General features: G+C 33.5%; 2 protein-coding genes across 2 annotated transcripts in view; both read right to left on the bottom strand.

Moving 5' to 3' along the window:
• Positions 1-7,247: 7,247 nt before the first annotated feature.
• Positions 7,248-11,120, bottom strand: LOC126885521 (uncharacterized). Its single transcript, XM_050652102.1, has one exon. The coding sequence runs from the start codon at positions 11,118-11,120 to the stop codon at positions 7,248-7,250; it is 3,873 nt and encodes a 1,290-aa protein (XP_050508059.1).
• Positions 11,121-13,163: 2,043 nt separating this feature from the next.
• Positions 13,164-26,794, bottom strand: part of LOC126885520 (zinc finger protein 85-like) — a 63,629-nt gene continuing 49,998 nt past the window's right edge. The window contains exon 3 of the mRNA XM_050652101.1: positions 13,164-13,180. Within this exon, the coding sequence (XP_050508058.1) occupies positions 13,164-13,180 (17 nt within the window). The remainder of the gene's footprint in view (positions 13,181-26,794) is intronic.

Raw genomic sequence — 26,794 nt, 5'->3', positions numbered from 1 at the left:
TGAGAAGAAAGTAAACGAAAAACTCAATAATACAATAGAAACGAACGAAGAGAATATAAACCAAGCGTGGAATTGGTTTAAACACCTATTACTAGACTCAGCTAAAGAAGTATGCGGAATAAGTAAAACAAATCCCACGAAAAAACAGACAGCTTGGTGGACAGAACAAATAAAAACACAAGTAAAAGCTAAGAAAAAAGCATGGAAACAATATCTGCAAAACAAGACAAACGAATACTACAACATTTATAAAAATGAAAGACGAAAAGTAAAGCTACTAGTAACTGCAGCTAAAAAGGAAACATGGACAACATAAATTTGGTGATAAAATGAAACAAGACAGTAAAAGTACTCAAAAGCTCTTCTATAGAACACTAAAAACATTAAGAACAGAGAACAAACAAAAAGTACACAATATTAAGAGTAAAAATGGAAACTTATTAGCAGAACCAACTCAAATAATGAATAGATGGCAAGAATACTTTGAAGAACTATTGAACCATGACAACCATACAGAAACCGATACTGAACCAGAAGAAACACCTGAAGAAAATGTAGAAGAACCAATAACATTAGAAGAACTACAAGAAGCCATAAAACAGCTAAAATATGGAAAAGCTCCGGGAATTGACAAAGTAACGGTGGAAAAAATAAAAAACATGGGACAACAAGGTACTGAAATACTACTAGAAATAATGAATAAAGTATGGAAAGATGAAATATTACCAGAGGACTGGAAAACCGCATTGATAGTTCCCATACATAAGAAAGGTGACAAAAGAGAATGTAATAACTACAGAGGATTGACATTGCTATGTGTATCCATGAAAATATTAGAGAAAATCATAGATAAACGAATAAGAATAATCGCGGAAGATACACTAGACGAGTCACAAAGTGGTTTCAGAAGCGGAAGGAGCATACAAGATCATATATTCACGCTAAAACAAATAGGCGAAAAAGCGCTTAAAGAGAAAAAGAAGATATACTTAGCCTTCTTAGACCTAGAAAAGGCCTTCGACAAAGTACCCAGACAGAGAGTGTGGAAAGTGCTAAGAGAGAAAGGTGTAGGACATAAAATGATACGAATCATCCAGAAAATATGTAGTCAGAATATGAACTCGGTGATTAGTAACAACAATAGATCAAACACTTTCACAGTAACAGGAGGACTAAGACAAGGCGGAGCTCTTAGCCCAACGCTGTTTATATTGTTTATGGACCAAATAATTAAAAGATGCACAATTGGACACAGATATCTTCGTAGAGTAGAAATATCAGGAGTGTTTGCAGACGACTTGGTGTTAATTGCAAGAAGTGAAAAAGATTTAAAACACAACATTGAAATATGGAACAGAGTATTCATCGAAAATGAAATGGTAATAAACAAAAGCAAGACCAAAGTACTACAGATCGGTGAAGAGAGACAGGAGCTAAGAATAGAAATTGAAGGAACACAAATTGAACAAGTGAAAACTTTCTCTTATCTAGGTGTAATAATTGACCAGGCAGGCACTCAAGATGCTGAAGTAAACAATAGAATAGACAAAACAATAAAGCTGTACCATGCAATGAATGAAAAATTTATCAGTAGAAAAGAAATTTCAAGAGAAACAAAAATAAAAGTGTTCAAATCAATCTATAGACCAGTACTAACCTTCGGCGGCGAATCTTAAGTCTTAACAAACCGACAAAAAAGCAAGATCCAAGCCATGGAAATGAAGTTCCTGAGAAGAGTAAAAGGCGTCACTAAATTAGACCGACTACGGAATGTAGACATAAGAAGCGAGTTAAAAATACCATCCACATTGGAGTATATAGAGCAAAGACAATTATGTTGGTGGGGACATCTACAACGAATGAAAGCAACTAGACCAGTTCGAAGAGTATGGGAAGCAAAAATATCAAAAAAATAGGAAGAGAGGAAGACCCATACAAACATGGGATAAAGCAATAGGAGCCATTCTGCAAAAGAAAAGATCAAACTGGATAGATGCCAAAACGATAGCACAAGACAGAAAAGAGTGGAAAAAATTTGTATATAGATAACTGATACTTTTATAGAATTAATGAAATTAATTTTAGAAATGTAGAATTAGATGTAAAAGTGTAATTTGTATATTTGTAAGTACCTATGTAAAACTAGATATGTTAATTTGGTAGATTAATGTTGCAACCCTACACCATTGTATGGTAGAAGGGATATGATTATATATATACGATTTTTGCCCAGTGTGCACTTCAAGTTACTTTTATAAATAAAGTCCTTTAAACAAATTTCACATTTGTACTGTTTTTCTCCAGTGTGCATTGCCAAATGTCTTTTCAAATCATCTGCTTCACTAAACTGTTTAAAACAAATTTCACACTTGTGACGTTTTTGTCCAGTGTTTGGCAAATATCTTTTCAAATTAATTGCTTGATTAAATTGCTTTAAACAAATTTCACACTTGAACGGTTTCCCTTCAGTGTGAACTCCAAATGTCTTTTCAAGTTAAATGCTTCGTTAAATTGCTTTAAACAAATTTCACACTTATAAGGTTTTCCTCCAGTGTGCACTCTCAAAAAATGTTTTTTTTAAATCATCTGCATCACTAAACTGTTTAAAACAAATTTCACACTTGTGCCGTTTTTCTCTAGTGTGTCCTGTCAAATGTCTTTTCAAAATACCTGCTTGATTAAATTGCTTTAAAAAAATTTCACACTTGTACGGTTTCTCCACAGTGTGAACTCTCAAATGTTTTTTCAAACTAACTGCTTCACTAAACGGTTTAAAACAAATGTTAGACTAGTACGGTTTTTCTCCAGTGTGCACTCTCAAATGTTTTTTCAAATCACCTGCTTGATTAAATTGCTTTAAACAAATTTCACACGTGTACGGTTTTTCTCCAGTGTGAACTCTCAAATGTCTTTTCAAAATACCTACTTGATTAAATTGCTTTAAGCAAATTTCACACTTGTACGGTTTTTCTCCAGTGTGAACTCTCAAATGTTTTTTCAAATCGCCTGCTTCACTAAATTGTTTAAAACAAATTTCACACTTATACGGTTTTTCTCCAGTGTGTACTCTCAAATGTCTTTTCAAGGTAAATGCATCGGTAAATTGCTTTAAACAAATTTCACACTTATAGGGTTTTTCTCCAGTGTGCACTCTCAAATGTTTTTTCAAATCACCTCGTTTACTAAAGTGTTTAACACAAATTTTACACATGTACGGTTTTTCTCCATTGTGACTTCTCAAATGTATTTTCAAATTACCTGCTTGATTAAACTGCTTTAAACAAATTTCACACTTGTGACGTTTTTCTCCAGTGTGCACTGTCAAATGTCTTTTCAAATGACTTGCTTGATTAAATTGCTTTAAACAAATTTCACACTTGTACGGTTTCTCTCCAGTGTGAACTCTCAAATGTGTTTTGAAACTACCTGCCTCACTAAACTGTTTAAAACAAATGTCACACTGGTACGGTTTTTCTCTAGTGTGAACTCTCAGATGTTTTTTTAAACTACCTGCTGCACTAAACTGTTTAAAACAAAATTCACACTTGTACGGTTTTTCTCCAGTGTGCACTCTCAAATGAACTTTCAAATCATATGCTCGATTAAACTGCTTAAAGCAAATTTCACACTTGTAAGGTTCCTGTCTAGTCTGAATTTTTATATTTTTATTTGCGGTTTTTCCTTCGGCATTTTGACGTGTATATTTTCCTTTATGAGATGAATGTACCGTCTCCATAATTTTCATTTTATTCTCCTCCTGGATAAAACCTAAAATACAAACCAACTATAAACATTTTATTGGAGCGGAAAATTACTACAGAAATAAAGGAATGCAATGGTAATTCAGGGAAGTAAGTAAAAAAAGTACACTATTTGTGACACATCCACCTCCAAGCAATAAATAGTTGTTTGGGTAGTATGGACCCCTACAATAAAAACCTATATGTTTCCTGCAGCCGGTTTTTTTGACAAAATTAGTTATTAACAAATTAATAACAAAACTTTTCTCGTCTCTCAGCAAAAAGTGAAGCATTTGAAACAAATTTGAAAGTAAGAAACTTATTAGTCCTGCCGCCAGGGGGGTTACAACGGCCTCCTTTATTAAGATGGACTTACCCAAGTTTTTTTTATATAATTTGACCCGTAGAACACGATTTTTTGGGCAACAGTTGATCGGGATGACTTCTGTAGGGATGTTGTGCACTTGGATGGGGAAAAACATTGAATTTGCGATCGTCATCACTTTGCCGAAATAAATTTTGTACGTATATAACATATCTGTATGTAAATAGCATAGGACGTACGAAACGCGTATATAATATAGGTATAGCACTTCTTTTTGGATGGGTAAAAACTATTGAGCTCGCGACCCTCATCGCTACGGCGAGATATTAGTAATTTATATACTATAAATTAAGTAAAAGGGCAGCAACAGTTCGAGCGCACAAAAATAAAATTTCCCCAGATCTACTGAAAAACTGGACGTTTCACAACATCTGGCAACAGCGCCTCCCATAAGAGCCTGTGTGTTAGAGTGAGATAGAAAATCAATTTTTCCCCAGATTCTGGGGAAATTTTAAAAAAATTTTAAGGTCCATTCTGCTCATTTTTGACGCTTTTTATGGTGGAGGCCGACGACTTGTCGGATCGTATCATTGGAAAGGGGAAGAAAAATGGGGATGAACATAGTATGTGTTGTATGCATCGGAGCAGGCCAGAAAGGCATTACGTCATATCTTTGTTTCTATTGGTCGGAGCGGGGTGTTAGATGGCTCGTTGGAAAGGGGGGGGGGGGGATATTAAATATGCTCGCATGAAAAACAAACGCAAAAACATTGCCAAAACGGCACTATATCGTATCATCGTTTCTACTATATTGATCATCGTGTATGAGGTCTTGGTGGAAAGCGGAAGGCTGAAGGAATATGTTAACATGAAAATCAAATGCAAAGACATTGCCAAAACGGCACTATATCATATCTTCGTTTCTATTGGTCCAATTCGTGTGAATATGGTCTCGTTGGGAAAAAGAGGGGATATTGAATATGTTAACATAAAAACAAAGATGTCAGCAATGACAAAACAGCACTATATCATATCTTCGTTGCTATTGATTTTAGCGCAACAGACATCGAAGGGAAGGAGAAACATGGCAACACTGCCAAAACGGTGATATATTTGTTGCTATTGGAGATATTTTGACCTGTCAACTTAATGGGGATTCCACGTTTATTACAGTTCTTCGCCTAATCATGCCACCTCTCGGCTGCAACATGTAACTATGCCCAAGCCCTCTAGAAGAACGTATACCATTCTTACAGTATGACCAAACCATCAAACATCCGATCACAGTTGATAATCTCGTCATACAAATCGCCACCTGTCGGCTGCAACACGTAACTATGCCCAAGCCATCTAGAAGAACGTATACCATACTTACAGTATGACCAACAAACATCGTCGATCTCCCTCCTATCATACATTCCTACAATGAACATATACCATTCTTACGCTGTGGCCAAACCAGCAAACATCTCACGTACAAGTCTTTTCTACGGAAAGTTGGGTAGTATCATGAAAATCACCAAACAAAAAAATGGTATTGCGATTCGCATACTGTATTTTATCTACGGCAAGGAGGGTAATACTATGTAGGTTGGCATTGTACTTCCGGTCTCAGGTAAAAAAAATGGAAATATATGTTTAGAAAAATCACATAACAATATAGCATAACACAAACAACTGTTTGATATGCTGATATGATGTATATGTTGTCATAGAAAAGCCATTTTTACATAGTGTAATAAGCAGTGTTGTTAAAATAAAAATACATATATACACTATATTTTATCTATGACAATAAATTAATTTAGAGTGTATAGCTACATAGACTGTCGGAAAAAAATGTTAGCAGGTCAGTTAAGTATCGATTAAATGTAATAAATATGTGTAAACGTTAATAAAGTAATGATAATAAGTTAGTGAATGTATGTAAAGCGATGTATAAAAATGATTACAAGCATGCGATGAAAGGAACGTAACCAATTCGGTTCGAACATAAATTTGTTGAAACAACAAAAATATGTTCTTAACAGCAGTCAACAACGTGAAGGTACGGTTATACGACTACCAGGAGAGGTTATGTTAGTATAGGACAAACAGTTAGTATGAATGATTTCTTTTACAGTCATTATGTAAGCATGCAATGAAAGGAACGTAACCAATTCGGTTCGAACATAAATTTGTTGAAACAACAAAATATGTTCTTAACAGCAGTCACCAACGTGAAGGTACGGTTACATGACCACCAGGAGAGGTTATGTTAGTATAGGAAAAACAGTTAGTATGAATGAATTATTTTACATTATATGATAACATATTTATTAATTACAATATACTTTACTTACTTACTAAGATTTGCTCAATATTTAACTTGGTTTAGTAGACATCTTTTTTATTGATCTGATGGACATCTTTTGTTTATTCTTATTAATGTTAAAACATCGATACTTTGGTGCTCATTCATTAGTTACTATGTTCTATAGTATTCAGAATGAATTATCGAGGGTAAATTTGTTTGATAACTCTAGGTTATCTAATTTTAAAACTAGGGATTTTCCGACTCCTGTTTTGTGACAGGCTATCGAAGACTTAAAACTAAATCGAGTAAAGAAGACCATTAAGTTATCGATTGTCTTAACTTGAAGGCTACATGAGCAACAGCTCTAGAATTAACCAGAACGGCTCATTATTTTGCCATTTATTTTGGTCCATATCAGATATCTTTTTAGTGGCCATAACTAAACATCTTTTTTTTATATGTGCTAATCTTAATAATTTTACTTAATTTAGAGATAATACATGCAAAACTAAGATCTAGTAGAATTATCATATTATATAAAAACGATGAATGTGAGAAAGGTTTAGAAAAGGAATATAATAAAAGAGTCTGCTTCAAATATATTTAGCATTATGTTAGCTGTAATAATAAAGTTTTATAAATGACTATATACAATCAACTAAATATGCTAATCTTAATTATATAAAAATGATGTGTGATATTAAAGGGTGATATGAGAAATATAATAAAAAAATTGTCTGGTTCAGATGTATCGTTATTGTAGTTGTAATAAATAAAGTTTAAAAAATGACTATATTCAATTAGCATCAATCTTAAAGTCAATCAGATCATCAAGGATAAATGTTAAAATATGCCTGGCTTATTGTAATCTTGCTTTGTGGTATATCTAATCAATATCTATCTCAAGATTTTCAATTAAATAGTGCCCCCACGGAAGTGTATCATAAGACTCTGGAAGGTGATATCTTTTATCATCATGTGGGCTGAGCGCAATCTTGCTTTGAGTTATAGAATAAACTTGGTGTTTATCAGAGCGTATAAGATTTTGCGAGGCGATCTTTGTTGTAGAAGTATCTAAACACTCTACGTAGTCCTCAAAAGTAATTTTACTATTTACCACAGACTTCTTTACCCCCTTCGCCTTCTTCGTTACACCATAATTTCGTATAATATTATCAATTTCATCATCCTCATATTCCTGATCTATCAACTTCATTCTCAGTTGTTTTATATCATTATCTGTGATAGCTACTTTTGTAGTGTATAATTTCGATCGAAGACCTATGTAGTCGGTCATAATGCGGCCATTATTCTCATCCTTCATCATACCCAACACCTTCTTGTTAACCTGGGGGATGCCATAAATATTATCTTTAGGATAGTCAGACGTGTCAAAGTGCTGATGGCAGTCTGTTTTCATAGCCTCATAGGGATCTTTTTCCCGAATCTCTACGATCACACTATCGGTATCTGTATAGCAAGTCGTAAAGTTCTCACCAAACCTTCTACCTAAATACCCAAAGTGAAAATCGTAGATCGTAGTTTTTGCCAAATCCAGTATACTCATGCCCACATATATTGGTTTATCTAGCCATATTACCGCTCTATGCATCTCGACAGCTACCAAGTTTTCATTAAAAATAGTAGCATTCTTAAACAGGGGACTGCTTATTCTGGCATCAGCTCCGTAACGACCCTCCCATTCAGTAAGCAATTTAATATCAACGCGCTTGCGCACATTCTCCATGGTCTTGCCGAACACAGCGTTGTTCATGAGCTTAAAAAGATTTTTCTCAAATTCATTTTTCGCTGCCTTCCGGAGATTGGTATTCAAGTCAATGTAGCTCTTTAGCCAAGGAGACTGCTTAAATTTCAGGACTCGGGGAATCTTTTTCAATATCAATCCGTGAGCTAGCGCTTGTTTTAAGGTCCTGTAATGAATCACATATCTCTCTTTATCATGAAGTGTAGCCATTAATTTGGTTTGCTCTCGCGGACGTTTTGGAGAAAGCATAGTTTTAGGGTTCAATGATTGGGGGCAAAACGGAAGATCTTTATGACGATCATGGATATGTTGGGGGTACTCCAGATCAACCTCGAGAAAGTACCCTTCAGAAGAATCGTCAGGTATGGACAGAACATCGATGTTGACATCGACCCACTCAAACCCTCCATACGGAAGGAATTGCGACATCGCCCAGCCGTATTGATTATTGACATCGAAATACATTAGATAGGAGTCGGGCTTCGATGGATCGTAAGATTCCATATACTTGTTATTAGCGTGGACGCGGCGTTTCGAGCATACTTGACTCAAACCACCACGAATACCACGCTCCACAAACAAAAACATATCTGGATCTGTTAAAAGCTCTAGTTCCTGTTTTGTATGCTTAAGCATTGCATCCCACGTGAAGCCGGGAAGAGTAAAGTAATGAGCTGGGTCAAGATTATATGTTTTGAGACAACTGGATCGAAATTGCTCAAACACGTCTGCAAGAAGAAGAATGTCCGTTTTCATATATAAATCGATATAATCACCGAGAGTGGAGCAGGAGAATGAAGACCACACGTCTTGAGCTCTACGATAATGTCGACGTGGACATGGTTTATCCTCAAGTTTATTGTAAAATGCTTCCTGTGGTGGTAGACATGTTTCATTGAATTTTTGGAATGAATCGATATAATCATATGGCATGATGCCTTTCTTAGTTAAAAGATTGAAATTCTCCTCAGACAGTGATAAAAATTGAGAGCGGAGATTAGGATATTCTGTCAAATACGAAGAGAGCTTATCGAGAGAAGAAGCCATAAATCTAAAACTGTCGATAAAACGGAATTTAATTCGAGCATCATCGATATGTTTCGTAAATGATATATATTTTTCCTTCGTAATAGGAAGAAGATCTACGGGGCCTTTGATGTGTGTGGCAATATCATTAACAATGAAGTGGGCGTCATAACCGCTAAGGTTGTGAAATATTACTGGAATGGTGTGGGTGTCTTGATAATTAATGTTACACCCTTCGTGACTCGCACCTCGATAATTGTGTTCAGGAATCATGTGATCATGGTCTCGGACTTTCTTATCACTGGGGGAAAAGCGCTGCTCGCAGATATGGCAATGAGTGGCTACATGAAAATCACTTTCCTCCTGAGATGTCATATTTATATTATATGGGCACATAAACACTGTAGTTACATTCTCAGCAAGCTGATTAAGTTCATCTGCAAACCATTTCATGCAGTCCTTTCCTCGATAAGAGTTATAAAAAGAGAGAGTATCATCATATGAACATTTGAAGAAATACCCAACTGCTACAGGAATATGTTCCTGATGTTTCTTAGGATCTCCCGTACGTTTCAATGCACTTTCGAGATCTGCATATACGGCAAAGGGGGCTTTAATCTTATTCTTATAATTCTTAAATCTAAGCATTTTTCTACTCTCCTCAGGCATTTTAATGGCTGTTTCATTAATTCTCACACAATCTTCAGTGTGAGCTTCAAGCTGTTTTAATGATGAAAACGGCTGTAAGCACCTATTACAGATAAGATCTGATCGACCTTTGCAGCATGTTTTATGAATATTTAACTTTTCTTGCGATCGAAAGTAATGTAGGCAGGCGTCACAGAAATATTTTGTTCCATCTTCTCTGCTTAACTGCTTGGAAAGGAGGCGGGATAGATTTTTTATCCATACATAGTGGTATCTAATCGGACCTTGCTCGTCATATTTATCTTGAATCAAAAGCAGATTAACATGTTTATCCTTCGTGTTCTTTGTTAGTAAGGTTGGGAGGGTGACATAGTTATTCTTCTCCTTTTTCAAAATATATACGTTAATGGATATATTGTTTTGCTTTTCAAAGTTGGGAATTTGTTTGATGGTCATTGGAAACTGAATACCTTTTAATTTCAATACATCAGAATAGTGCGGATATTTGGATACTCTTTGAGGATCTTTGGTAGCAGGATATAATGCCGATATGACAGCCCATGCAAAGCATGCCTCGTCATCGTTCTTAACATTTACGCATGCTTCTTTTCTTTTAATCTGAGGAGGAAGTTCAACGAAGGAGGATCCGAGTTGTGGTGTAAATTTGTTGATGTTGACCCCCAGGTTAACAACAGCTTTTAGTGCCCAGCCACTATCACGCTCTTGGAATTCCTCCAATTTTGCAGTGATAGGTTCCATTACTTTCTCTTCAAACCATTCATCAAGATTGGTGTCTCGATATATGGCTGAGTTTGAAGTAGTAAAATATTTTGTATCGTTAAGCACTTTTTCTCCCTGAACGATTTCAAACTCTCCTCCGAATGCCGTGTTAACTTTCACTGCAGCGTCATTTTTTAGAGCATTTTGGATTCTCCGTTTAAATATGGCCTTACAATCATTAAGAAAACTGCCAGGGTCCTTGTGTTTAAGGTTTGAGATGACTCCCGTTCTAATTCTAGAGTTGAATGCTGATAAAGAGTCATCCCATTGTACCCTCTTGTAAGCAGTCTCCGGTCGAGTGTTAAGCCCCGCCCCCTTGTTCTGTTCAGCCTTCAGTTGCTTTCTCATTGTTATAATTTGCCTCATCTGGGCTTCCAAATGCTGCTTCTCCCCCATAGTCTTAGCATATCTCATCGAATCTCTTAATTTTTTAGATGCCTTATTACATTCAATCAGCCCTTTCTTAACATTATCTTCCTGATAATTATTTCTGACTAAGCCTAAGATGGATGTAATTACCTGTATAAGTTTAGTCAACATGTTAAATTAAAAATAAAAGATTCAAAATTTTCAAAAAATTGTCAATTTAGAACTAAAACTCGAAAATATTTATGAAATTAAAATTTTCAAAAAATCAGAATAAAAAATTTTCAAAAATATTAAAAATTTTCAAAATTCAAAAAATTTAAAATTTAAAAAAAATTGAAATTAAACCTCACCAGTGCACATATCTGAACGCTAGGAATATCTGAAACAGAATAAATAAAATACCTTAATGCAGAGTATAAGACACACAATGGTCGGACGGAAAACTGAATGGTATTATGTTATGCTCAAATGGCCCCTGCAAAGTGTAGATTTGTGCTTGTTTTTTCATAAGAAACAATGTAAAAGTGCTGCATTTAACATATTTGTCAAACTTGGTTACATTTTTCTATTCATGTACAATAAGTATAAATAGCAAATTTTAGATGAAAACATTTCAAACATATTGATTACCCCACCACTTTCAACACTAACACACTCGATAATTCTAAATAATACCAAGTTTTCATTCATCAAATAAAAATTGTTTGACAACTTAGCAAACCACAAATAACTGTTTGATATGCTGATATGATGTATATGTTAACATAGAAATAGCATTTAACATAGTGTAATAAGCACTATTGCTGAAATAAAAAAATACTTACTTTATTTTATCTACGACCATAAATTAATTTAGAACATATCGCCGCATAGATAGGAAAGTGTAATATATAAATAAGCTTATAGTAAATAACATAATATATAAAATATGTGTGTGAAAACATAACTCAAGGAATGCAAAGAGTTCAGTAATGAAAATACAAAATGCAAGGAATGTAAAACAGTAGTTCGGATAGCAGTCAGTCAACAGAGAAAAAGACACTATGCCACTCTTTTTCTCTCCGTCTATCACTTCTTGTAATATATTAGGGTGTAGTAAAAAATAGATGACTTGCGCCAAAAGACACTATGATGTATCATCGTTCATCCTCTTTCCTTCTGTTAGGCTATCAATCGTCTTCTGTTAGGCTATAATGTTTTCAGTCTCAAATCATCTACTACATGTCAATGCTTCTTCTTTTCATCTATAATGTTTTCTATCTCACGTCATTTTCTTTCATTTTTAAATGATAGATGTCCTTCTTCGCCTACGTCTAGCCAGGGATATGTTATGTGATGGTTTGCAACCAATAAAATACGATTAATGAAAATCCAGAATTAAAATAATATATTATATTATATGACATTTGATGTGGAATGAAACAGTTCTTAATGTACATTCGTCGTTGATGTTGTTATACACGTAAACAAAATCATCATGTATAGTGATATGGTAGAAAGCGAATCATATAAAGTGTACGACGCTGAAGTCGATCAAGTACTGAGAAAATATGAAGCATCGGCTAGTTCAGAACGTTATTATTTACTTTATACAAAATGCAATATGGCATATATAGAAGTAGGCGTTGGTTTAAGTCCAGCAAGGTTGTTTATGCCAGTTATCATTATATCTGATAAATCATTTGGAAAACTAGATAAAATATCATTTGATTCATGTGAATGGGTTGAACTTATGGATATTGTTCAAAACAAAATTATTGATATATTTTTCCAAGAACCACTGAATCCCAGAAAATACGAAGAAAATGATCCAATAGAATACCAGTGTGGACAGTTTATCACAATTTGTCAATTTGAACGTGAAAATACAAAGTTTATTTCCATTATAAAACATGGTGTGTACATTGAGTTGGTTCAAGACCAAGTTAAAGAACTTATATATATTCACAAAAGTATTATCCTGCAAAGAGTGAGACTTTTAGGTGAACTTAATTTTGGTGCTTACTACTATAACATTGTAAATATAATAAAAACAACACCCTGTTCCTCTTCTGTAGATCTGATGGATCTAGTGCAAATTATAATTTCTTCCAATTTTAGTATTTTAAGTACTGCTCTAGCAGAGTTTGTATATTACTATAGAGATAAAATATTGTTTGATTTACATCAATAAATGTCTTTCATAGAAAATGATAGTTTTATATACGAAATAATCTACGACCACATGTTACCTAAAATAGTATAACATTCAATAAATTTTCTCTAAGCCAACGTAACGTGAGCTAACTTATCGCCCCCTCCGCTACTTTAAAAGATATTATGGACATGTATGCTTCTACGTGAGAAAGGTTCAATACGTCGGTCATATTATGAGAGGGCCTAAATATCGCTTACTCCAGGTGATCATTCAGATTAAAATCGAAGGAAATCGTTGGGGATGGAAGAAAACAATTGTCCTGGCTACGTAGTATTATACAATGGACAGGTTGAACAGTTGAAGAATTGTTTCATACAGCTACCGACCGAGAAATATTTCACCAGCTGGATGATACGATAGCCAACGAAAACAAGCACAGCACACAGAGGAAGATGCTTCTACGAAATATGTTAATTGATCTTCAATTTGTATAATATATACGCCTTCGGTTAAAAATACTAAAATACCCCTACACTTTTTGCGAAACGTATAGATGGTCTGTGATAGAATGAGTAAAGCAAAATCAGTAACAATCAATCCTTCAACGAAGTAAGATGGAAAAATCGAGTTGTTTAGAGGTCCGAAGGCAGTCAGGAAAATTAAGCACTTAAATGTGGATGATGTAATTATCGAACAGTGGATGACAAACGTGTCAGTTACCTGCTATATCTTATATGTCGGCGGAGAACCAGCTTCGTTTGTTCTGTTATCAAAATGTGACTTTGACCCCCTCGGACAACATGATGTACCAAGAGTATTAGATTACATATATACACTACCTAACCATCGAAGAAGTGGATATGCAGCTAAACTTATACATCACGTAAAGAAAAATAATGAATTTACGACATTCAGTTCCAACGAAGCATCTGAACGTTTATTTTTTAAATGTGAATGTATTAATCATGGAATAATGAATTATACTGTAATGTTTAGATATCCATAATAAAGCATAATTAAAAGTACATTATTTTGTGATCGTATTTAGGTTATCAGGTAAGAAAACGTGCCATGGAGCGGTCTATGTAGGAATTAACACTAAGAGATAGAATTCCAAAGGTAAATATAAGAGATGGTGTTGAAAGTATAATACATATGAAACAGTACCTGGATGGACACTTAGAGTAAATGACGATATATGCACTAAAAGCATAATATAACGGTGTCTTAGGTTTGATACAATAAGAGAAAGAAGTAGATAGAACACAATGGGTTGTTGATATCAAGATAATAATCATAAAATTAATTCACGCAGCAAAGGATCAGAAAACTGGAAACGAATGGACCGTTGATTGGGAAACGTTTTTACGTCTGCTATACGTTAAATTACGTCTACTAAACGTCCGATATGCGTTAGATCACGTCTGATATACGTCGGATATACGTTAGATCGCGTCTGCTTTATGTCTGATATGTGTTAGACCGCGTCTGGTATACGTCTAATATGCGTTAGATCGCATCTGCTATACGTCTATCATGCATTAGATCACGTTAGATATCTGTTAGGTGATGTTAAAGCGTTGAAACTATGTTTTAAGTATATTACTAAAGCGTAGATGTCAGACGTCAGCATGTATCAGACATGCTTGCGACCGCGTCAAAGATGCTCACGCTCTTAGTAAAAAACGTTAGATCACGTTATTGATGTATCTGATCAACATCTACTACGTTTATACGCATCAATTTTTCAATGTTTACATAATTGACGACCTAGAACTGGACTTATCTGGAGAGTCCACGTAATCATACGAAAAGAAGATGTCATAGTCACAAAGGTCTTTGACCAAAGGGGGCTAGGCCAACAAGCAAGAGGAAGACCGAGACTTAAGTACCAAGACAGCTTAAAGAATGATTTAAAATCTATTGGAATTAGAACATGGAGAAGAGTTACCAGAGAGTTTTAGTTTTAAGTTAATTCTGTAATAAACTGTTTCCAAAACAGACTTTTAGATTAATACTGTAGATTTAATATTTATACTTTTAAATTAAGCAATATTTATTTATGTAACTTTATATAAAAAACAATAAAATATTTTCTACAATATATTGTTTTATTTGTCCTAGCCTATTTTTTCATTTAGTTTGGGACATAATGTTAAACAAAATCTTTTAATTGTTTATTATTGCTTATACGTGAACAGGTTTATAAAGTTTCGAAAAAAAAGTATATAAGTCTTATTTGCTAGCTATATTTAAGAACACTCTGTATTTCTCAATAATAAAAAAATCATTTAGACCAGCGGTTCTCAATCTGTGGTACATGTACCACTGGTGGTACATATAATTATTTGCGGTGGTACACAAAACACAAAAACTTAAAATAGTAGTACATAGTAAATCTTGATTATACAATCTAAAAATATAGAAATACAATAAAATAAACTTTAGATGGTACATGACTCATAAAGATTGAGAACCGCTGATTTAGACTTTTAAATTAAGCAATATTTATTTATGTAACTTTATATAAAAAACAATAAAATATTTTCTACAATTATTGTTTTATTTGTCCTAGCCTATTTTTCATTTAATTTGGGACATACTGTTAAACAAAATCTTTTAAGTCAACCTTATTAGAACAAATTACTAATATATTGACATCTAACGCAGATGTCCACCTCAAAAATACAAAAATTTAATGTTCAAATCTTAAAAAATACCTAAATAACTTGTAAATTTTACTAATTTCTATTAATAGAAAACATCTGAGCCAGTCTCCTGCTTTTTAACGTTGACTCTGAAAAACTTTTTCAGAAATGCACTTTCTGAAAACCAAAAGAAGGAATAATTGTGAACTCATCAATAATTTGAGATATGCGGATGACACAGTGCCCCTAGCTTACTTGATAGTGTCGTTGAGAGCTGTAAGGAAGCAGGTCTGGATCTGAACATACAGGAAACCAAAATACTCATAATAAGAAAACAGCAGAATATAAAAAAAGAAGAATATAGAATATATAATTATGAGGGTTTCCTGAGTAGATCGAGTTATGAACAATGAAGTACTGAGAAGAATAGGTACAAGAGAAGTAAGTTAAACTTACAATTAAAGAAAGCTACAGTATCTCGGGCATGTGATGCGGGGCGAGAAGTGTGGCGTCCTCCAACTCAAAATGCATGGAAAGATAAAAAATAGAGGAAAATCTAAAACATATCTATGATGATTGCCAACCTTCGTAGATGAGATGACACCTGAAGAAGAAGAAGAATGATATAAAACCAACTTTATATGTAAATAATGCCAACCCTAAGCAAGTTGATCAAATTTTTTACCTTGGATAATGGATTGTAACGCAGAGAGCCACGGTGATATTAAATCTAGAGCAGAGACCTAAAAAATGGCATTGCGGATCCGCCTACTTCGCTGCTACGTGTTCTCGGTCTTACTTTTAGGTGACGAGTTCTGGACTGTGAATAAAATCGATCTAAATCGCCTTTCGAACTAGAACGCCTCAGCAAGACTACTGAGATTATAAAAAGCATTAAGAAGAGAAAGCTGGAGTATTTCGGACATGAAATGAGAGATCCCAAATATAGATTGCTACAAAATAATATGCAAAGAAAAATAGCAGGCAATCGCAGTCCTGCACGAAGAAGATCCCAAATATAGATTGCTACAAAATAATATGCAAGGAAAAATAGCAGACAATCGCAGTCCTGCACGAAGAACTTCATGGTCGAAGAACTTCATGGTCGAAGAACTTCATGGTCGAAGAACTTCATGGTCGAAGAACTTCATGGTCGAAGAACTTGAGAGATTGATATGGTGTTGATACAAGCATGATATTTAGGGTAACAGTGAATAAAATTAAGATAGCTATGATGGCAACCGACGTCCTGAAAGGACACGGTACATGAAGAAGAAGAAATCACAAAACATAGAAGAGAAAAATCAACCCTCAGAAATCATGCAGCCTTTTGTTGTAGAGTTTTATAAAGAATTATTATCAATACCAAATGTTGAATCTCACTATTGTCGAGCATTCTTGTATCAATTCTATGCAGAAGATTGATGCAACAACAAAAATTACCTATTCCATTTTTAGTCCAATTATTCCCTAGTATTTCGTTACATTTTTAAAACACATTTATTTTTAACTAAACTAACTCCAAATATTTATTTTTAGACGAAGTAGTTTTCAATAATAATAGTAAATTAATAATATTTAAAATATTAATAACATTACTAAAAGATTTTTACCTGGTTACTCTACGGAGTAATAACTATAAAATAAAAATGTATACCATTTTTATTCGGTTGCAATGCGAAGTCAAAACAATCTTACTTTTCAATTAGAATACGGAGTGCAGTCCAGCCCCTTGAATCGCGATTTTCAGCTCTTATTGGAGCTTCATCGGAAGGAACGTAGGCACTGTTCTCCATAATAATTGATTTATGCTACTTCTCAAATTTGCCCGGAACATTAATAAAAAAATAAAATATTTAAAAATTTCAAAAAATTTCGTTTTTTTTTTTCTATTTTTTGCTTATAACTTAAAAACTATTCATTTTAGAACAAAGTCCTATAGGAATAAAACAAAGATAATTAAATTTTCTATCAGATGCGATTGGTTACAAATGTCTTAATTTATCACCCTTGCTTCAAAATAGCAATAAATATAAAATAAGGGGTCAAAACAAGCCTGTCTTTATTCAATGATTTTCCATCACTTAGGTTATACTTGGAACCTTCCTAATTCGCTTAGAAAATTTCTGTAATGCGCTAAAACCGTACACCAAATTTCATTAAAATCGACCTAATAAATTTTGCATAATCATTTTGCAATCTAAACTTATTTTTAAACATTTAAATTTTTTAAAATCTTGCACAACAAAAACTAGAACATACAAAGATTTGTAAATTTTTTGCATATTAAGGAGCACTCCACCTGCCTAATGCACTTTACAGAATTGAAAGCGGATTATTTAAGCAACCTCAGCAATGTTTTAAATTTATAAACAATTTTTGGCTTATGAACAAATTAGTGCTGTGGCCAGGAGGGGGTGGGCTCCTTTATTTATATGGACTTACCCAAGTTTATGTATTTTGACCCGTAGAACACGAATTTTTTGGGTAACAGTTGATCAGGATGTCGATAAGATTGTTATAATCAAAAAACTTGAGGAATGACATAAAATCGATTTTTTCGCAAAATAAAACATTTTTTGTATTTTTTGGGTAATTCTAAGCAACAAATGTTTTTACAAGTTTTTTCGTAGGATGCATAGTTTTCGAGATAAACGCGGTGGAACTTTTAAAAAATCGAGAAATTGCAATTTTTGAACGCGAATAACGTTTGATTATAAAACAAAATAGCAATTCTGCTGACAGCATTTGAAAGTTTAAGTCAAATTATACCGGTTTTAATTATTTGCATTGCTAAAAATTAATTTTTTTATTAATAAACAAAGCTATTTATTTGTAAGCCAAAAATTGTTTATAAATTTAAAACATTGCTGGGGCCCCTTAAATAATCCGATTTTAATTCTGTAAAGTGTATTACATAGGTAGAGCGCCTCTTTATATGTAAAAAAATTAGCCAACTTCTAAATGGTTAACTTTTTGTTCTGAAAGATTTTAAAAAATTTGAACTTTTTTAAAAACATTTAGATTACAAATTTATTATGCAAAATTTATTAGGTCGATTTTAATGAAATTTGGTACACGATTTAAGTATGTTACAAAGAATTTTCTAAGCGAAGTACAAAGGTTCTAAGTGCCACCAAAGTTGTTAAAAAATATTGAATAACAACAGACTTATTTTGCCACCTTATTTTGTATTTATTGCTATATTGCAGAAAAGGTAATACCTTAAGACATATTTTACCAGTCGTATATCATACAAAATTCAATTATCTTTATTTTATTTTTCTACGACTTTGTTCCAAAACGAATCGTTTTAAAGTTATAAGCAAAGACAGCAGAAAAAATCGATGTTTTTTGAAATTTTTAAATATTTTATTTTTTTTATTATTGTTCCAGACATATTTGAGAAGTAGCATAAATCAATTATTATTACTGAAGGTGTCACCTAACTTTATCTGCAAAATCCGAATGCCACCTCTCACATCCAAAAATAGACGTTTTTTTTTTGCAGATCCTTACTGGTCTAAACCCATATTTTTCCGATTTCGTAACTCCATTCGAAATATGATGATAATAAAAAACTAGTTCCTCTTATTTAGATGCCACCGCAAACATAACAATTTTAATCATAAAATGAACAAACTACCCTTTCATTAAAAAATAATAAGTTTTGGTTCCCCTGTAAAAACTGAGTCCAGACATTATGTCCAGAAACACTTGAAAAACACTCTAAGAATAAGAGCTATGAAGCGGAATAAGACTTCTGAAAATATCGTGGATGGTTTAATGAAAAAGAGAGAGTGGTTTAACCATCATTAAGCGTGAGTTGTTAATAAAAAGATAAGTGAAATGAAGAAGGGCTGTGGAAAAAAGAAAGCGCTCATGGGTGAAAAATATTGCACATCTGGATGCATATGCGTTGTTGAGAATTGTATACATCAGAGGCCGAAATTGCTACCAATTTTGGTCACTAAGATGCATCTCTAAGAAGAATTTCCTCAATGTGTGTGTTATGCCGAACCGTGGACACTTCAGCGTTGACCAGTAGAGCACCATGTCAAGCAGCGAACGGCGAATTCAGTCTAACACCGGACGCAGATAAGACAAAAAACATGGACACTCTTTAGATTTCTAAACAGGATAACCTATATACTATTTCGAAAAACGCTGATCTAACTTCTTCCATGTATTGCATAAAAGAAAGATAATATATAAGAAATAACAAAATAAGACGAAAAAGACATGGACAATTTTTAGATTTTTAAACAGGATAACCTATGTACTATTTCGAAAAACGCTGATCTAACTTCTTCCATGTATTGCATAAAAGATAGATAATATATAAGAAATAACAAAATAAGACGAAAAAGACATGGACAATTTTTAGATTTCTAAACAGGATTTCTATATACTATTTCGGAAAAAGGTGACCGGACTTCTTCCGTGTATTGCATAAAAGATAGATAATATATAAGAAATATCAAAATAAGGCGAGCGTCGAACAGTGGAGCACCATGTCAAGCAGCAAACGGCGATTTCAGCCTAACAGCGGCTGTATAATAATATAAAAAAACAATTCATGTTGTACATGCAAGAAAAATATTCGTAAAGGAGGATCACATAGAAAGATAGATAGTAAAAAAAAGATAAATATATGTTGTATATACGCAAGAGAATCGAGCTAAAAGAACAGATAAATAGTCTGAACGCTTTAAATTAAAAATTACAAAAAATGATGTACACTAAAAAAGAACGTCGTCATAGAAAAAATGTTACAAAAGACTAAAATACTTATAATCTTCTTAATAAAAGATATTTTTACTAACTTAAAGACCTTTTGTCTTTGAAATATTGAAAGAAAGCTTAAAAATGTATACTGCCTATTTGTTAGATATACAGTTGTTAGAGATTCGTTTAAACTGAAAATATAAAAACTATTGTTTTTGTATGGAAGGAATTTTTTGGAAAATTAGGTAGTATACTTTTTTAAATAATTAGTTTATTTTATAATAGAAGTACTTAAAACTTACCTTTTTCACATGAAAAACACTAGTTAATTCACTGATTATCACAAGAGAAGTGAATACTCTGTGATCTGAAAATATGTAAGCCACTAACCCCATCCTGGCTAGTCGATTTTGTGGTTTTTTAACCGTTTGTAAGTCACTAGTTAAAAATGCAATTAGATGCAAATGTGTTTCATGAGGCATTTCCGGATGATTCCTTAGAATTTATTTATAAAATAACAAACTTGGAATGATGTAACTTGCTTATTAATGCAATTCGTGGAATTCTGCTTAACTATACAAACCGTTGAAATTCGCAGCATATTAATAAAGGCAATTACTACGCTAATAAATATATACGAGACATTTTCTTACTAATATGCCTACAGATATATGTACAGGATGTCCCGAAAAGATTGGTCATAAATTATACCACATATTCTGGGGTCAAAAATAGTTCGATTGAACCTAACTTACCTTAGTACAAATGTGCTCATAAAAAAAAGCCCTTTGAAGTTACAAAATGAAAATCGATTTTTTCAATATATCGAAAACTATTAGAAATTTTTTATTCAAAATGGCCGTGTATCATTCATATGGCAGGAACATCTTAAAAAAATTAAAGTGAAATTTGTCCACTCCATAAAAAATTTTATGGGGGTTTTGTTCCCTTAAACCCCCTAAACTTTTGTGTACGTTCCAATTAAACTATTATTGTGGTACCATTAGTTAAACACAGTGTTTTTAAAACTTTTTTTGCCTCTTAGTCTTTTTTTGATGTCACTTTTTATCGAGATGTGGTTTCTTTTTTAAAATATACCTAAAAATGTAAATTATCGAAAAAATACTAGGAGGCAAAAAAGTTTTAAAAACGTTGTGTTTAACTAACGGTACCACAATAATGAATTAATTGGAACGTACACAATCTTTTCGGGACACCCTGTATATTAGTTTTTCATGGATTAAGCTACTTAGAAATAATACAATTAAGCGATAACGAAAATACCACTGAGTTCTACTTAAAATATTACAAACGGTTACAAAACAGCTTGGGGAAATTCGAGGTGTCCAGTCTATGTTGCTTCCCAGTGTTAGGTTCTCTATTTGTTTTATAACCTTATTTTTATCCTCATAAAATAAAACCTGACTTCTTAACTGTGTCAGTTTTTCTCTAAATTCTGCTAATTTACGTCTATACTCATTCAAAGACATGATGTTACTACCTCACGTCGCGCTGTGACAATAAGTTCTTGCGACTGAGCTCCCCATGACAATAAGGCCTACGCGACATTTCACGAGCCCACGTGACGTTTTGACGTGACGTTTTTACGTGCTTTGACGTGACGTTTTTACGTGACGTGCTTTGACGTGACGTTTTTACGTGGCGTGCTTTGACGTGACGTTTTTACGTGACGTGCTTTGACGTGACGTTTTTACGTGACGTGCTTTGACGTGACGTTTTCACGTGACATTTCACAAGCCTACGTGACGTTTTGATGCGACGTTTTACGTGACGCTTTTGTTTTATTTAAATTCCACAATTACCAGCCGCGCGCTTCGTATCTACGAGATCCGCGAAAAACTTAAGGTACCGACCGCGCATCTGCTTCGCGTTCCGCGAAAAATTAAGGTACCGATCGCACATCTGGTATCGCGCACCGATCGACCAGCGCTAGAACGCCGTCACATCGGAACGCGCCCCATCGGACGTCGTCACATCGGAAAGCGCCCTTTTGGCACTATGCCGCCATGTTTTTTGTATTCGTTATCTCCCGCCCATTCCAACGAGCCACCTAACACCCCGCTCCGACCAATAGAAACAAAGATATGACGTAATGCCTTTCTGGCCTGCTCCGATGCATACAACACATACTATGTTCATCCCCATTTTTCTTCCCCTTTCCAATGATACGATCCGACAAGTCGTCGGCCTCCACCATAAAAAGCGTCAAAAATGAGCAGAATGGACCTTAAAATTTTTTTAAAATTTCCCCAGAATCTGGGGAAAAATTGATTTTCTATCTCACTCTAACACACAGGCTCTTATGGGAGGCGCTGTTGCCAGATGTTGTGAAACGTCCAGTTTTTCAGTAGATCTGGGGAAATTTTATTTTTGTGCGCTCGAACTGTTGCTGCCCTTTTACTAAATTACCTTTTTTCATTTCCTGAAAAATCTCCCCAGATGCACATATGAGGTTTGGCATTGACGCCGACGAATTCGTGAAGTACTCAGCGGATATATTATATAGATTAAAAACATGAGTATTAAAATCTGTCAACATAAGAACCGGAGATACAGTTTACCGCTCAAGTTTTCTCCCTCCATAACTTTAAGTAAACTGAATTGGAACTCCACATGTTGAGGCTTTGTAGACGACTCTGTTCATAGGGCAATCTTCTTGATCTTTCAAATACCGCTAATTAGGTTTCTTAATTTTTTACATATAAACAAATAAGCTATGAATTTAAAAAAAAATGACTAACTTCGTTCCTAATTGCCGTATGAGAATAATTTTATTGAAATAGTTTACTTTAAATGTCATTAAAATAGAGTAAATATTCTCCAAAAAATTTGTATAGGTATTCGCGATGTGCAATTACTTGGAGGGGATACGAGAAACGATCGTGCGAGAATAGCGGAGAAATATTGCAACTTTCTTAAATAATTGATATGATATACAATTATTATATAAAGGCAAATTTAATTAATTGTATTTAGCTTGCAGTACTGCATTTTAATAACTAATTTTATTTACTACATACAATTGTTTACGTTTTAATAACATAACCTGAATCTTATTTTTTCTTATTTTTTTGGACTATGGCCTTGACAATTATCCAGCAACCAGGACTAATATAATTGGCCAATATAATTAAAAGTGCGAATAATGTTGCTGAGCGTAGAAACCAGGTGTCGCTTTGCCGAACTTGCACGGTCCCAATACTTATCTATTGAGATGAATGTGCAGTGCTGGTTTATCCACTGGGCGCTTGGGGCGGGCGCCCACTTTTAATTATAAGAAAATAAAGTCGCTAAATAATTTACATATTCTCCGAAAAAATCTCATACGCAGATACGCCAATACACTGCAAACGCATTTATTCTATTGTTACATCTCTTCACGCCTATAGGTACACAGTGCCTCACAGGGCCCCGTGTCAGTGTTTGTGGCGGGGCCCTTTTACAAAAACTACAGAAAGTTGTCAGATTTCCCCATGTCATTGATTAAAAACTACCCAGGTAGTGGGTAAAAAGTGTGTAAAGTGTAAGTTATTAATCAATGGCCATGTCTCGAATTGTATCCAAAATAATCGTACAAACGGAGTTTTTTTAGTTTCTAATAATTTCATTTTGAATTGTGGGGCTTAAATAATAATTTATATCACTTTTCGGCTTTAAAATAAGTTCTTTTATGCAAATACCCAAACAATAGGTACACACTTTTTCAAACATTCAAAACTAAAGCGATTACAAAAATTGCAATTTGGCATTATACAGTGGCCTTTAAGGCTAGCACTCCACTTGCGATTTGTAGTCGCAGCGACAAAAAAATCGCTGTCGCAGAAAATCTAGAGTCTAGAAAATTAGTCGCTGTTTTCAGAATCGCGAATTGAATGTTACAAGGATGTAACATCAGCTTTTAGATGTTTATTTTTTAATCTAAAGATAAAAGAGAAGTCAAGACGTCAATCAATACTTTATGCGAGAAACATAAAAACGATGTTGATGAAACCAAAGAGAACTTGCATAATGAAAGTACCCATTTTGTAACGTTATGCTAAAATTTGAATAAACATCATACATTTTATTTGATTTTTCCAGGATGAAAAAGCATTTTTTCCCAATATTTTAACTTTACTGCAAATTTATTTGACGATACCAATTTCTAATGCGTCAGGCGAGCGGTGTTTTTTGGCTTTAAAAAGAATAAAAACCTATTTAAGGTCAAATTTGGGTCAAGAAAACTTACGCATTATCACTATTTGTATATAGACAATGAAGAACTGGAGAAACTGAATTGTGATAATATTATATGGCAGTTTGCGAATGCCAAGTCAAGAAAAAAAGTGATCTAATTTTTGTCTTTGTTGTTTTTATGTTTTTTTGCTTATCATGTGTTGTTTTGTGGAACTTTCTGTTTTTTATTTATGATTTTAAATGTATTTTTTGGATTATTTTTTACGTTTGCTATTCTTCTTTCTTGTTTAAAAAAATATTTTATGGATTTTACAATAAACCTTTACAGTTAATGCATGTGTTTTCTTGTTAAAAAACTGACAACGAATGAAGGGGGCCCCTAAACCTCCAGCACCCAGGGCCCGATTTAGGTTAAACCGGCACTGTGAATGTGACAATGTTAGTGATGGTCAAATGAGAATGATTGGCATTAAAAGATAATTAAAACAATTCTAATTATTATTATATGGTGAAATTGATGTTTATTGGTTTTACTGTATTGTACAAATAATATTTACAAAATTACTCATTAAAACATTTTTTATTAAGAAATAACTAAACTATTTAGAATTATTTACTATTCTTTTTACTGTAACATTTTGATTGTAAAGCAACGTTTCATTTTTTGCATTTATTATATTCTTACAATACCGACATTTTCTTTGTTTACCATCAATGGTTATTTCCAAAAAACATGTCATATTGGATAAAATCAGACCACCGACGAAATACTTAAAGATCTTATTACAGGATGTAATATTATCTAGTGTAGTTGTAGAGGAGTGTAATTGAAATCGATTTATTTGCAGTTGTGCACGATATTATAAAATGGAATATCAATTGCTTGGAAAATAACAGAACATATCATTTTTCTTCCTTCTGAATCTGATATTTTTGAAAATTCCCAATACGTTTTTCATCGCCTAGAATAATAAACATTGGCTGACTTAAAAATTGAACCAATAAGTAACATGTAGAGTGACACAGAGACAACCACCGAAGACAGTTGTAAGAGCAAAATTGGAGATGAAATTGCAGTGGAATCTTTTTCGATAAGTACGATGACGGCTAGAAGGCCAATAAAAGTTTTATTGCAGTTTTACTTTCTTCTACATTGTTTCAAATCATAGGCTGCATCATAATATGATTATTATTATATAAATTAATATTATTATTAATATTATTATATAAAAGAAATTTCTCCAGTGCAAATCTCATATGCAGTTTCATATTAAATACTTGAAAAAACTGCGTAAGGGGGGTACGGTTTGAAATTTTTGATTTTTTTATTATTGAATATGAAAGTGCATAACTACATGAATACTCTCTGAAAATTTCAGATTGATCGGAGTAAAGTTACCAGAGATACAGCATGTTAAATATCCCTACCTTCGACTTGCTTTGTCGCGGTTTAGCGCCAACACGCTTGAGCGTAGTGAGAAATATTCAACAACTGTTCCGCTTCCCTTTTGTAGATTTCGCGATTCAAAAAACATATTCCGAAGTGTATTACTTTACGATTTGACAGACAAAAAGAAATTGAAAATAAAAGTTGTCAAAACTTTAAACGTATTTTTCTCAAAACTTTTCTTTCAAAGGCGGTGGACATTGGAACTCAAAACTATCCAGGCTATAACGGCCGATCCACCTGAAATTTTGCACACATTTTCTTTGGACATTTCCTGAGGTAACTCTGCCGAGATATATTTGGTTTTATGCTTATTTGGTTGGTTTAACAATCATAAATATGTTGATTTTCACCTTTTTGATATAAAGAATTTCAGTTTTTTGACTTCCGAGTGATACCAAGAACTCAAAAATCGTTAAAAATAAAAAACTCGACAGAGTTACCTCAAAAAACTCATAAGCTAAAAAAATCTTTTTGAATTATTTATTTCACATGATCCAGTAACGAGTTCTGATGTTCACCGCAAAATCCATTTTTTTGAGGAGTCTGTAAAAATTCGCCACCGTTGGCTTATTTTTCAATCTTTTCTCTTGAATTTTTTTATTATTCTTTGAAATGCACTTAATATGCTTATTTAATTTAAAAATAAAATAGTTGTACAATAGTTTAAAAAAAATCACAAATATGT

This window comes from Diabrotica virgifera, chromosome 5 (genome assembly GCF_917563875.1).
Source record: "Diabrotica virgifera virgifera chromosome 5, PGI_DIABVI_V3a".
NCBI classification, from domain to species: Eukaryota; Metazoa; Arthropoda; class Insecta; order Coleoptera; family Chrysomelidae; genus Diabrotica; species Diabrotica virgifera.
Note: the sequence above shows the minus strand (reverse complement) of the source record. Positions and strands in the feature narration are given on the sequence as shown.